At 36.7% G+C, this 14609-nt stretch overlaps 1 protein-coding gene across 8 annotated transcripts in view; it reads right to left on the bottom strand.

Moving 5' to 3' along the window:
• PDS5B (PDS5 cohesin associated factor B) overlaps positions 1-14609 on the bottom strand; it is a 169899-nt gene that overhangs the window by 58203 nt on the left and 97087 nt on the right. For all 8 annotated transcript variants that reach the window (XM_070471777.1, XM_070471781.1, XM_070471783.1 and 5 more), the window contains exons 18-19: positions 8412-8517; positions 6487-6647 (exon numbers count right to left, since the gene is read on the bottom strand). In XM_070471777.1, coding sequence (XP_070327878.1) covers positions 6487-6647; positions 8412-8517 — 267 coding nt within the window. The remainder of the gene's footprint in view (positions 1-6486; positions 6648-8411; positions 8518-14609) is intronic.

The following is a 14609-nucleotide window of genomic DNA, read 5'->3' as shown; positions in this document are numbered from 1 at the left end:
GTGAAGAAGAGGTCCAGAGCCCTCAAGAAGGAGAAATGGGTCTGGGGATTTCAAGGAGAAGAAAAGGAGAAACTTTGGCTCAGAGGTTAAAGTGTCTGCCCGCAATGTGGGAGACCCAGGTTCCACCCCTGGGTCGGGCCTGGAGAAGGAAATGGCAACCCACTCCAGTATTCTGGCCTGGAGAATCCCATGGAGGGAGGAGCCTGGTAGGCAACAGTCCACAGGGTCTCAAAGAGTTGGACTGACTTCACTTTCTTTCACTTTTGTCTTAGTCAATATAATGATGTATCTTGCCTGAGGACATGTTTGTCCTTCTTAACAGCAACCTTCTGACTTGTTACCTTGAGATGTGTATGTTATGGGAGCAGGTCTCTTAAGGCCTTTCTATTGTTAGTTCTAATCTTGCTAACTTAAGATATACATTGTGGGAGTGGTTCTGGGAAAAGTGTGTGAGGCCTTAATAAGATTATTGGGGGGGGCACTCTCTGTCCCCCTTCTGATGAATATGTCAGAAGCTTTCTCTGTCCTTTTTCACTTTAATAAAACTATGCTGCACAAAAGCTCTTGAGTGATCAAGCCTGGTCCCTGGTACTGAAGCTAAATCTTCTTCCTTGGAGATCACAAATCCAGCACCATTCATAGTAAGCTATCAATACTTTCCTAAAATATGAGTCCTCTTCATTTCCAGATTCACATTTTCATTCATTATTATTATTCATTATAATTATTTTTTAAAATTTTCCCACTTTCCATTATACTGTTGTCTTCTCCACAGAAACCAATCATGACTTTCCATCATCTGCAATTCTCTTTATCTGCATTTATGTCTTTGCCCACTATACCCATGTTCTATGCAATTCCCTTAAGTTCAACAGAAACCTTCCTGATTACATTTTCAATATTGCTTACTCTGCTCCTTGCTGTTTATAATAAATTTCATTCTATAACAGAAATATGTTTCTGCTCCTCTTTATCCTTAGTTCTGTCATTTCTCTTTTTATGGTATATTATTTTTGTTCCTTTTTTCCCAGATGTCATTTACTGCTTAATTTTCTTGGCAGCTTAGAACATAAGTCTAAAATTCTTTCATCCAACAAAAATTTCATTCCTCCTAGTGTTAATCACCTATCTTTTGAACACTAAAATATCCTCAAAGGATCTGTGTTTATCTATCTGTATCCTATTAATTAATCTCTAAATAAAAGAAATTCTCTTTGGCTCTACCATTTAAACAAAAATGTAGATGGTATCTCCCTGATGAGTAAACACTGGACACATCTTTCAAAAAATTAACATCAGAACTCCCAACTGAAACTACACTTGCTTAATCAAATGGATAAGTAACATAGAGAAGGAAGGTGGGAATAAAGGTAGTGAGTCCTTTGTTCCTGTTTAATTTCTCTCCAAGTCTGCTTAAGCTCCTCCAATTGAGAACCAGCTTCACTTGGACTATGACCATATCCCATACTATAGGGGACCCTCAGTGTTGGTTACCTCTAACTATTCTCGGGTGAGCCAGATTCCTGAGAAATTTACTGAGACAGAATGGAACCCATAATCCACCATCATTTTAGTTTAGTAGGTCAGCACTTATTTTTTCTTTTCCTGTAAAATCAGTAATAAGACATTTGATTCACAACTCTAAGCCTTACCTCACCGAAAAGCTATACACCTATTAAACCCAGAGAAAAAAGGTATGACCACAAAGTCTTTCCTTTAGCTCTGCTACAGAAAAATAAGGTTCCCCAACTGCATCATCGATACAATGGACATGAATTTGGGCAAACTTTGGGAGGTGGAGAGGGACAGGTCATAGAAAACACCCTCTTCCAACAACACAAGAGAAGACTCCACACATGGACATTACCAGATGGTCAACACCAAAATCATGATTATACTCTTAGAAGCCAAAGATGGAGAAGGTCTATATAGTCAGCAAAAACAAGACCAGGAGCTGACTGTGGCTCAGAACATGAACTCCTTATTGCCAAATTCAGACTTAAATTGAAGAAAGTAGGGAAAACCACTAGATCATTCAGGTATGACCTAAATCAAATCCCATACTATTATACAGTGGAAGTGAGAAATAGATTTAAGGGACCAGATCTGATCAACAGAGTACCTGATGAACTATGGATGGAGGTTTGTGACAATGCACAAGAGACAGGGATCAAGACCCTTCCCAAGAAAAAGAAATGCAAAAAAGCAAATTGGCTGTCTGAGGGAGTCTTACAAATAGATATGAAAAGAAAAGAAGCCAAAAGCAAAGGAGAAAAGGGAAGATAAACCCATATGAATGCAGAGTTCCAAAGAATAGCAAGGAGAGATAAGAAAGCCTTCCTCAGTGATCAGTGCAAAGAAATAGAGGAAAACAATAGAATGGGAAAGACTAGAGATCTCTTCAAGAAAATTAGATACCAAGGGAACATTTCATGCAAAGATGGGCTCAATAAAGGACAGAAATGGTAGGGACCTAACAGAAGCAGAAGAAATTAAGAAGAGGTGGCAGGAATACACAGAAGAACTTTACAAAAAAGATCTTCACAACCCAGATAATCACAATGGTGTGATCACTCACCTAGAGCCAGACATCCTGGAATGTGAAGTCAAGTGGGCCTTAGGAAGCATCACCACGAACAAAGCTAGTGGAGGTGATGGAATTCCAGTTGAGCTATTTGAAATCCTAAAAGATGATGCTGAAAAAAGTACTGCACTCAATATGCCAGCAAATTTGGAAAACTCAGCAGTGGCCACAGGAATGGAAAAGGTCAGTTTTCATTCCAATCCCAAAGAAAGGCAATGCTAAAGAATGCTCAAACTAGCACACAATTGCACTCATCTCACACACTAGTAAAGTAATGCTCAAAAGTCTTCAAGCCAGGCTTCAATACATAAACTGTGGACTTCCAGATGGTCAGCTGGTTTTAGAAAAGGCAGAGGGACCAGAGATCAAATTGCCAACATCCGCTGGATCACTGAAAAAGAGAGAGTTCCAAAAAAACATCTATTTCTGCTTTATTAACTATGCCAAAACCTTTGACTGTGTGGATCACAATAAACTGTGGAAAATTCTGAAAGAGATGGGAATACCAGACCACTTGACCTGCCTCTTGAGAAATCTGTATGCAGGAGAGGAAGCAACAGTTAGAACTGGACATGGAACAACAGAACAGTTACAAATAGGAGAAAGAGTACATCAAGGCTGTATATTGTCACCCTGCTTATTTAACTTATATGCAGAGTACATCATGAGAAATGCTGGGCTGGACGAAGCACAAGCTAGAATCAAGATTGCCGGGAGAAATTCAATAACCTCAGATATGCAGATGACACCACCCTTATGGCAGAAAATGAAGAAGAACTAAAGAGCCTCTACATGAAAGTGAAAGAGGAGAGTGAAAAAGTTGCTTAAAGCTCAATATTTGGAAAACTAAGATCATGGCATCCAGTCCCATCACTTCATGGGAAACAGATGGGGAAACAGTGGCAGACCTTATTTTGGGGGGGGGGGGGGGGGGCTCCAAAATCACTGCAGATGGTGATTATGGCCATGAAATTAAAAGATGCTTGTTCCTTGGAAGAAAAGCTATGACCACCCTAGACAGCATATTAAAAATCAGAGACATTACTTTGTCAACAAAGGTCCATCTAGTCAAAGCTATGGTTTTTCCAGTAGTCATGCATGGACATGAGAGTTGGACTATCAAGAAAGCTGAGCACCGAAGAATTGATGCTTTTGAACTGTGGTGTTGGAGAAGACTCTTGAGAGTCCTTTGGACTGCAAGGAGATCCAACCAGTCCATCCTAAAGGAGATCAGTCCTGGGTGTTCATTGGAAAGACTGAGGTTGAAGCTGCAACTCCAATCCTTTGGCCACCTGATGGGAAGAGCTGACTCATTTGAAAAGACCCTGATGTTGGGAAAGACTGAACGCAGGAGGAGAAGGGGACAACAGAGGATGAGATGGTTGGATGGCATCACTGACTCAATGGAGATGACTTTGGGTAAACTCTGGGAATTGGTGATGGACCGGGAAGTCTGGGATGCGGCAGTCTATGGGTCACAAGGAGTCAGACATGACTGAGTGACTGAACTGAAGTGAGGGACAGGGAGGCCTGGCGTCCTGCAGCCCACGGGGTTTCAAAGAGCTGGACAGGACTGAGTGACTGAACAACATTTCTTTCAAAGCCTGCCCATACCTCAACTTCTCCCTCCAGATTAGCAAATGAAAGAACACTTATTATACATTCCCTTATACACCTGATTCAGGGATATATTACTCAATTGTCAATGTTCTCACACTCAATTCAGTCTAAATGGCTTATCTAGCACCAATTCTCTCCAGTCTGTGGTAGCTTCTACTTAAGACACATTTTCCTTTTAAATAATTTTGGTGAATTCAATGGAAGATAATTTAATAAACATTCATTTAACTCATCAGTTTTCCTCAACATCAACTCACCCAATTTAATGATGTAAAAAATAAAATCCACATATATATCTTCTAGAAGACATATAACAAGAGTAACCTCACTGAAAACAGTGTGCACCAGCAGGTATTCATTATCAGTTGAGCTAATTCTCCTCATGAGAGACACCTGACATATACTCAGCATATACATATCAAGTAATTTCAAGGACTTCATTTTCATAGTAAAGCTGCGAATGTTTTAAAATTCCCTTTGGTGTGATAGCTCAGTTGGTAAAGGATCCGCTAGCAATACAGGAGACCCTGGTTTGATTCCTGGGTCAGGAAAATCCGCTGGAATGGCTACCCATTCCACTATTAACAGCTCAGCTGGTAAAGAAGTTGCCTATAATGTGGGGGACTTGGGTTGGGAAGATCTCCTGAGAAGATACCCACTCTAGTATTCTGGCCTGGAGGCATACATGGACTGTATAGTCCTTTGGGTCACAAAGAGTCGGACATGACTGAGTGACTTTCACTTTGTGTCCTAAAATGTCCACCTTTCAACTTTGCTCTGGTAGTTTTGCTATAAGTATACTGAACAATGTTTTTTTAAAATATAAAGGACATTAGAAAAGACAGTCTAGAATGAAAACAAAAAAAATATGCTGAATAAATCAAACTAAAACTCAATCAATGCTCTAATTAAGAAAACTATGCCATAATGGATATGTTACCATAGGCAATCCAAACAGGCCGATATTCAAATATCCCCTTGGCTATTTGCTAGCTACATGACCCAGAATGATTTGCCTCAAGTAAACATCAGATTTCCCACTTTGAAGATTAGATTCAGTAAAGTAATTCCTACACTTTACTGAATTGTTATAAAGTTTAAATGAGATAATAAAATAACTGGGCATTTGTACAGTACCTGTGTAGAGTTGCACATAGTTTATATGCTTAGTGTGTGTGTATACATGTATCTCCAAACTCTGATCTCTGATCTGGACCACAAAGTCACAGCTCCATTACAAGGAAAATTCCTGTTCTCCAGGCTCTCTTAAAAATTAAGAAGCCAGTCCTAAAAAATAAAGTTTCTCGCCCTTGCCAAAAGTATATTGTTATAGTATTCTGGTATGTTTCGATTATCATTTAAATAATACTCTTTTCCTATGTATCAATAATTTCTAGAGCTGATTAAGCTCATGTGAATAGAAAGGGATAACAAAACCTACACCTGAGCCTCTAAAATGCTTGCTTTGTCCAAGTCTCTCTCTAAAGAAAAGAGCCACAGTCAACTTCAACGTGGAGAAACACAGCACCCCAACCAATACTAACTAGACCAGAAGCAATCAGCTAGAGGTGAAACCAGTCATCAGTGACTATGGCAATATCAGGACCAACTATCAGCTACGCTCTCCAGGAACAGGATGGAGAGATGAACACACAGAAGCAAGGAAGGATTCATAAGGAATGAAGATGTATTCTTTCTGAGCTATTACAGAATCCTGAACCATAATTAACCACTATTAGAGATTTCCAGGATAACAGCAATTTTTCCAATTTTTGGAAATACTAGTACACGCAAACACACACAGAAAATATACTGCTGTTAGGATGATTACTGCATGCTTCTCTGCTTCCCTGTGTCAAGTAAAACAATACTTCTGTAAATTTTCAATTCAATATTCATATAACAGAAGAAAGTAGAGTACTATGGAGAATCCTGCTGAAATTCCTTTGGAGTTTCTCACTAGACCTTAAATTCGCATTAATTGTTTATCCTATGCCATAATATGCTAAGGAACTCTTTTGCTATAAAACTGTTTTCACTAAAATCTTCAAGCAAAATTGATGCTTCAGAAGGAAATGTCATGGTCATCTTACATTTTCATGAATCTTCTAAAATACCAATCAATGCCTTCTCCCAGGAAATAAAGACTCTAAATAATTCAGACTTAAGATAAAACCCAGACATTATTTCCTCAAAACTTGACTCCAACTATTATGTAAATCAAGAAACAGCAAGTTATTTTTTATTTTCTAGAATATTTATCAGAAAAAAACTCAACTCACGATCTGATGTGTGGGAAATCCTCTTCAATTTTGCCTCCTGTGTTTTTGAAAATTTGGAGTGCAGCTTCCGCTACTTTTTCATCATCCATTTTCAGACAAGCCAGGAGAGACTCAAATGTTTCAGCAGAATGAAATGAAATAGGATGTGTAAATGAGAGTACCTAAAAAATGATCATAAAAATGATCTATAAATCCTTTTCATCTTTATAAATCGAAAATGTTACACACTAGAAATGCTACAAATCAAACTAAAAACACAAGTAATTACGCTAAAAATAAATGAGAGCATTGTAAGTAAAATTTAAGACTCAAATATATAACAGAAACATTCTTGTGCAGGAAGGCTGTACAATCTGAAGAAACAGTTATCTTCAAAATTGAACAACATGCTAACATAATTCTCAAAATAATCTGGATTTGGTTAAGGTTTGGGGAGGAGGGGTGGAAGAAACTGAAGGTAGGAGAAAAGGAAAATGAGAAGAGATTTAACAAAATACCTCTATTATTCTAAATAAAGGTCATTAAAAGAAGATAACATTTTTGGGAAAAAGTAATCTAGGGAAGATCCAACCAGTCCATTCTAAAGGAGATCAGTCCTGGGTGTTCACTGGAAAGACTGATGCTGAAGCTGAAACTGCAATACTTTGGCCACTTCATATGAAGAGTTGACTCACTGAAAAAAGACCCTGATACTGAGAAGGACTGGGGGCAGGAGGGGAAGGGGACAAGAGAGGATGAGATGGCTGGATGGCATCACCAACTTGATGGACATGAGTTTGGGTAGGCTCTGGGAGTTGGTGATGGACAGGGAGGCCTGGCGTCCTGAGATTCATAGGGTCGCAAAGAGTTGGACATGACTTAGCGACTGAACTGAACTGAATCTAGGGGAAGAGGGTAAAACATCAAACAGTAAAAGAAATTGTAAGCTTACAATAATCACCCCAACACAGGACTAAAGAAAAAATAAAGCAATAAATAGACCTTACCACATCTAAGAATTTAATGTAAAGTATAATAGATTATAAAGACAACAGAAAATAACTGAAAATGGATGAAATTTTTAATAAACAGACCTAGTAAAACTGGGTATAGCGATTTGAAGGAAATCAAATTAGACCCACCATTACAATCACACTTTCAAAATAAATGTCTGCCAAGACATTAAGTACATGACTTAGTTTAATCCCTTTGCGATAAGTATTATTTCTACCTCCATTACACATGAGGAAGCAAAAGCAATTAACTTATAGCAAATATCTAATAAATGACAGTTTAAAAAAAAAATCAGATCTGCTTTATGACACTCTTAAAAACACCGTCTTAAAACACATTGAGAAAATGCTTACAATTTACTATGGGAAAAGTCAAGATATAAAATTGTATATTTAGTCTCATTTCAACTGTACCAAAGAGTATATTTTTCTATAGATTAAAAGGAAACAAAAGAAATATTTATGAATGATAGGCTTCTCAATGTTTACTTCTTTATGATTTTATATGCTCTAAGTTATCAACAATTAACTGATATTTCTGTAATAAGTAAAAGGCAATGGTATATTTTAGCTAACAAAACAACACATAAAATGGACTTTAAAATTTTGGTGCTTTCTGTGGTAGGGTTAGTGAGTTCTTTGCACACTAATGAAACCTTCAAATAATAATCCTTAATATAATTAATACGAGGCTATATTATATAATTTAAACATAAAAATATTAATATTTAGCCTACATGTTAGAATAAATTCGCAATTTTACCTAAAATTGAGTAAAAGTGATTAAGAAAATTTTAGATTAACTTTAGATTAAAACTTTAGATTCTATTAACCTAGAAAAGCAAATCTCAAGACTAAAAAGTACAAACTATATATGTAACAGTTATCTCATTAAGCACCTAAGTGCCTAAATTTCAATGTAAGCATATTTACCTTAAGCAGTTCAAGACCTGCCCTGATGGCTTGATCAGTTGGAACACCCTCATCTTCATCATCTGCTGTTCCATCTATTGATTTGTTCACTTGCTTTATAAGAGCACTAAAGTATAACAAAAAAAAAATTTTTTTCCGTTTTGTCAACTCGTTTTTTATTAGCAATGTTTAAGAAAAATAATCCTGAATATTTTCTGTACAGACCACAACTAAACCACACACAAATTTGACACAGCTGTTTCCCAACCATTGTGGCAAAACAAAAAGCTGTAATAAATATTTTGAGATGCTTCTTTTCGAAATGATATTTCCCCATGTCCATTCAAATGAGGTCAAAATGTTTGTTATCTGACTTGCTGTTTATTAATGCTGCATTTTTATTCTTGTATTTGCTGTGTGAAGTTTAGGTCCAAACATGAATGATAAGAAATGTTTTCCAATTAATTATCTAATGTTCATTATGGCTCCAATATGTAGAACAACATATACTTTAATAAAGGATAAATGGTAACATAAAGCACTTTCAAACAACCTAGCAAATATTATTGTGTCCAGCACTGTTATGAAAGCCAGAAAGGACTGCTTCTGACAGGTGCAAAAATGTCATACAACAAACATATAATAAATCCTCACTAGAATACTCAGAACAGATCACAACGGAAATACAGTATTTTATTTTCTTCTAAACACAAGCTTATATGATTTTAAAATAATCATTTGAAATGCACTGTCAATTATCCAAAATACTCATTCACTTTGATAGGTATGTTTTATTACAAAAAACAAACAACAAACATCAAGTCAGAGACCTAATATGTATCAAAATACAAGAAAATTCAATTATTCAATATTTTTTAAAACACTTAGGAGATTTCTGTTTCTACAAAAATATTATGTACTCAAATCTAAGGTCAAGATGTGAGTCAAATACATCTGTCTTCCTTGTAATATCCTCTTAAATTTATCATTCCCTTAACAGTTAAAATCACTGAGGATGTTTTCTATCCTGTTCTGCCCATTTTCCCTGCTTAACTGTTTCTCATAGCTCCAACTACTCCAAATAAAAATCTTCGGCCTGAATTCTCTTCCCAAATTTTCATCAATTCCAGTACCTAAATGTACCAAAGGAATGAAAAATGCCATGTATCCAAAATGAAATTCATTTCTTTCTTCCATGACTAAGAGCAGGAAGCTCTCAGTCTAGTGAGAGGAGGCCAAAGGCCAAAAATAAGTAAATAAACACATTAAAAAAGGTAATGAAGAAACAATAAGGACTGGAGAGAAGGCCAGGACAAGAAGTGAGGTTGGTTAGCGAGAGGAGTGAGGAAAGGCATTCCTGTAGAGGTGGTACTGCTGTTGTTTAGTTGCTAAGTCATGTACAACTGAGCTAAAAACCACAGAATAAGAGCCAGTGATAAAAAGGTTCAACCTGGAAAATCAAAGAGAATAAACTGAAAAACTATTACAAAATACTAGGAGTTCAGTGAGGTTACACCACCAACACTAAAAATCGACAGAGCTATTCTGTATTAGCCAAAGTCACCTTAAAAATACAGGGGCGAGAGGTGAAGAAATCTATTTACAATGACAAGTCAAAATGTATAAAATAACTAGGAATAAAAAGCTTTAAATGCACAGAATCTGTATATAACTCCTAAAATTATATAAAGGGAGCAAAGAGATTTGAAATAATCAAGACAAGTATTTTCATAAGATGGAAACAGTATTACACAAATAGCATTTGCCACTACATCTAAAAATATCTTACAGGAACACAACTTGGTGTGGGATAAAATTCAACACATGCATTCTATAACTCATCTGGAAACATTAAGTGAGGTTTGAGAACAGCTAGTAAATATTAAGGAAGGAGGGATGAAAGAATTTTCTAAACGAAATTTAAAATTTTATCATAAAAGCCTTAAAATACAAAGAAACAAAGGAAAAAAATCCAGTAAGACCCTAAATATTATTAAGAATTTATCCTACAATAAGGGAACGTCTCAAATCAAATAGGAAGGAACCAATTTTTCAATAAATGGTTTGATACAACCAGCTACTAGGCTTTTAAAAAAGGATGGATCTCTTATGTCCACCTTACAATGAAATGGATTCCAGAACAATTAAAACCTAAATGTAAAAAACATAGCACCTATATAATCAGAGAGACTGAAGACTCAGTCTCTGGGGAATTACTGTAACTCCTGAGCCTCTTTCCTAATACTATAAAAAGAATAAGTGTAGTCTTCCTATAGTGTTGTTGTAAGGAATAAACAAGGAAATTTATCGAAAACACTTAGTGTCTGGCAAAACCCTCCAGTAAATAAAAGGTGGTTATTACGAAAAAAAAAAAAACATAGCACCTAATACGATACCAGAAAGAAAGGCAGAAAGAAATAATAAAGGGAACAAATGATAGATCATATAATTTAGTATTTATTAATGTAAAGCACAAATTTAAAAGGCAATCAAACTGTTAATAGCCTTATTTTATAAAGCATTCATATAATCAATAAAAAAAGACAATTCCTCTAAGTCACTCACAGAAAAAGAAGAAAAGCAATTAGCCAAGAAACATATGGGGAAAAAACATTCAACTTTAAATAGTGCCATCATTCACCGTAGCCATAAAATTAAGACACTTGCTCCTTGGAAGGAAAGTTATGACAAACCTAGACAGTGTTTTAAAAAGCAGAGACATCACTTTCCCAACAAAGGTTTGTATAGTCAAAGCTATGGTGGTTTTTTCAGTAGTCATGTACAGATGCAAGAACAGAACCATAAAGAAGGCTGAGCGCCAAAGAACTGATGCTTTCAAATTGTGGTGTTGGAGAAGACTCTTCAGAGTTCCTTGGACTGCAAGAAGATCAAACCAGTAAATCCTAAAAGAAATCAACCCTGAATATGCATAGGAAAGACTAATGCTGAAGCTGAAGCTTCAATACTTTGGCAATCTGATGCAAAGAGCTGACTCACTGGGAAAGATTCTGATGCTGGTGAAGACTGAGGACAGGAGGAGAAGGGGGCGGCAGAGGACGAGAGAGTTAAATGGCATCACCAACTCAATGGACATGAGTTTGAGCAAGCTCCAGGAGATGGTGAAGGACAGGGAAGTCTGGCGTGCTGCAGTCCACAGGGTCACAAAGAGTTGGAAATGACTTAGCAACTAAACAACAACATTCACCTACAAAATGGCAAGGACTGAAAAGGGTAACAGCAACTATTAGGAAAAGTTAGGTGAATTGGACACTCCATGACTACTGGTGGGGAAGAGAGTGGAACCTTTCTGCAGTGTGATGGTTAAACTAAGAGGGCACTGGAGCCAGACTTCCTCTGTTTAAATGCCATTAGCTACTTCCCAGCAGTGGGAAAGGTACTCTAACTCAGCGTAGCTCACTGTTCCTTACCTGTAAACTGGGAATAATAACATTTTTTGCCTTATAAAGAGGTAAATGAGTTAAAACACATAAAACAAAGACTGCACATTATAAGCACTAATGGCTATTACCTATTATTATTATTAGTTATGACTGAACATATCTTATGTATTACCAACCTACAAAGACATGCTTTGGTCCTCAGTCTTTTTGTTCATAAAATTCATTACTTCTGGAAACAAGTATCTTAACTTACAAAAATAATGCAATGACCTGGTTTTATCTTTCTGTAATTTGATTTTAAAAAATTGTCTGTCATGCCCAAACAAGAAGCATATCCTTTCTCACCACCTCCCTTCATTCTTTTCAAGGTACTACTATTCTCTTCATCATCTGGATTTGACCCCATAAACTTCTGACTCCTCCTCCATTTTATTCCCCATTTCCAGTAAGAGGACCCATTTCTAAGGTTGTTCTTTTAAAACCTTCCTCAAATATATTCTTTCCTTTCTATTCCACTACCGTCATCCAAAGAAAATTATAATAACACCTTAGCAGGCTCTCTCTTCTATTTCCCTCCTCCTGTCCACCATCAATCATTCCTGCTTCTCAACAGACCAAAGTAAAAAGCTCTAAAGTCAGATCCTAAAGGCTTTCCACAATCTGACCCCAAATGCTTTTTGAGGATCACCTCAAAACACTTAAATTTCTCCACAGAGTAACTTAAATTTTGATGGCAATCATTTTCTAGATATCCTTAATCTTTTCTATCCAGTTAGCTTGGCTTATATAAAACTCAACACCTAGAATTCTCCTCCCATTTCTGTAGAAATAAAATCTTACCCAGTCTTCCTCTCAGGTCAAATACTACTACCCTCTCAGAGAAAGTCTTTTAATCCTTTGAACACTATCTGCATCAACAATTTTATGCAACTATAATATAATCTCTTGATTAAAACTCTTATTCCACTACTAGCCAGAAGATTAATTAAAAGTATAAGGTATGCTTTGCCAATACCTAACTAGCATTGTTTTAAATATAGAAGGCAAAAAAAAATTAAAAAATTAAAAAATAAATAAATAAATAAATAAATATAGAAGGCATCGGATTATTTAATGAATTGCAGTCTGATTCACATTTTTCCTTGTAATAATATAAAGGATTCCGGTTTTTGTTTTGCTGCCTTTTATTTTTGAAACTGAAAAACACTTTCCTCAAATGAAAGACAAGGCAAGAGGAGTCCAAAATAAAAAACAGGCATCCAATGTAGTGTCCTCATCCACTACAGAGGGTTACAAGCCAAAAGCTATACCTTATACCCTCCCTCCAAAAAACCCCCAAAAGGGCTTTACTTAGGACAGAGTATACCATTAGTAATATTTTAGATTCTAACATACCTCTGAAAGGTACTACTGGTCACTAACAAACGAATATGCTCTCCATATTTTATAAGTATCCCTTTTTTCAATGGGTTGAAATACTTCAGGAAAAGTTTAAAACAAACAAACAAAGGTCGGGGGGAGCTTCACTGGCAATCTACTGGTTGAATGGCTCTGCACTCCAATGCAAGCGGTTCAATCCCTGGTATCATGCTGTATGGCATGGCCATAAATAAATAAGTAAGAGAAGAGCTCTTCCCACATTTTACAAAACCAAGTACAGACATAAAAAGGAAGTATTTTCCAAGATGCCAAAGTCAGGTGATATCAAACCTGAAACATTAAATGAAAGCTGTCTTAAAAATAACATTTTTAGTTCTCAGATACCTGTGAAAATGCATCATATGTTGTTTTATAACATAATCACTTTATTTTCTTTTCCAGAAGGTAGAACTGCAACTTGTTTCTATCAGTTAACCTATGCAACTAACCTATGTAACTAACCAGTATACTGTTAACAGATAAAAATTAGGCTTGCACTGACAAATTTTCATCCAAAGAGTACATAAAATTAAAAGAAATAGGGTTCCTTGTTCTCCACACCCTCTCCAGCATTTATTGCTTGTAGACTTTTGGATAGCAGCCATCCTGACTGGCGTATAATGGTACCTCATTGTGGTTTTGATTTGCATTTCTCTGATAATGAGTGATGTTGAGCATCTTTTCATGTGTTTGTTAGCCATCTGTATGTCTTCCTTGGAGAAATATCTGTTGAGTTCTTTGGCCCATTTTTACTGTTGGTGGGAATGCAAATTAGTACAGCCACTATGGAAAACAGTGTGGAGATTTCTTAAAAAGCTGGAAATAGAACTGCCATATGACCCAGCAATCCCACTTCTGGGCACACACACCGAGGAAACCAGATCTGAAAGAGACACGTGCACCCCAATGTTCATCGCAGCACTGTTTATCATAGCCAGGGCATGGAAGCAACCCAGATGCCCATCAGCAGACGAATGGATGAGGAAGCTGTGGTACATATACACCATGGAATATTACTCAGCCATTAAAAAGAATTCATTTGAATCAGTTCTAATGAGATGGATGAAACTGGAGCCCATTATACAGAGTGAAGTAAGCCAGAAAGATAAAGACCATTACAGTATACTAACACATATATATGGAATTTAGAAAGATGGTAACGATAACCCTATATGCAAAACAGAAAAAGAGACTCAGATGTATAGAACAGACTTGTGGACTCTGGGAGAAGGCGAGGGTGGGATGTTTCAAGAGAACAGCATTGAAACATGTATATTATCTAGGGTGAAACAGATCACCAGCCCAGGTTGGGTGCATGAGACAGGTGCTCGGGCCTGGTGCACTGGGAAGACCCAGAGGGATCGGGTGGAGAGGGAGGTGGGAGGGGGGACCGGGATAG

Source organism: Odocoileus virginianus, chromosome 8 (genome assembly GCF_023699985.2).
Source record: "Odocoileus virginianus isolate 20LAN1187 ecotype Illinois chromosome 8, Ovbor_1.2, whole genome shotgun sequence".
Lineage (NCBI taxonomy): Eukaryota > Metazoa > Chordata > Mammalia > Artiodactyla > Cervidae > Odocoileus > Odocoileus virginianus.
This window is presented reverse-complemented; position numbering and strand designations above follow the sequence as displayed.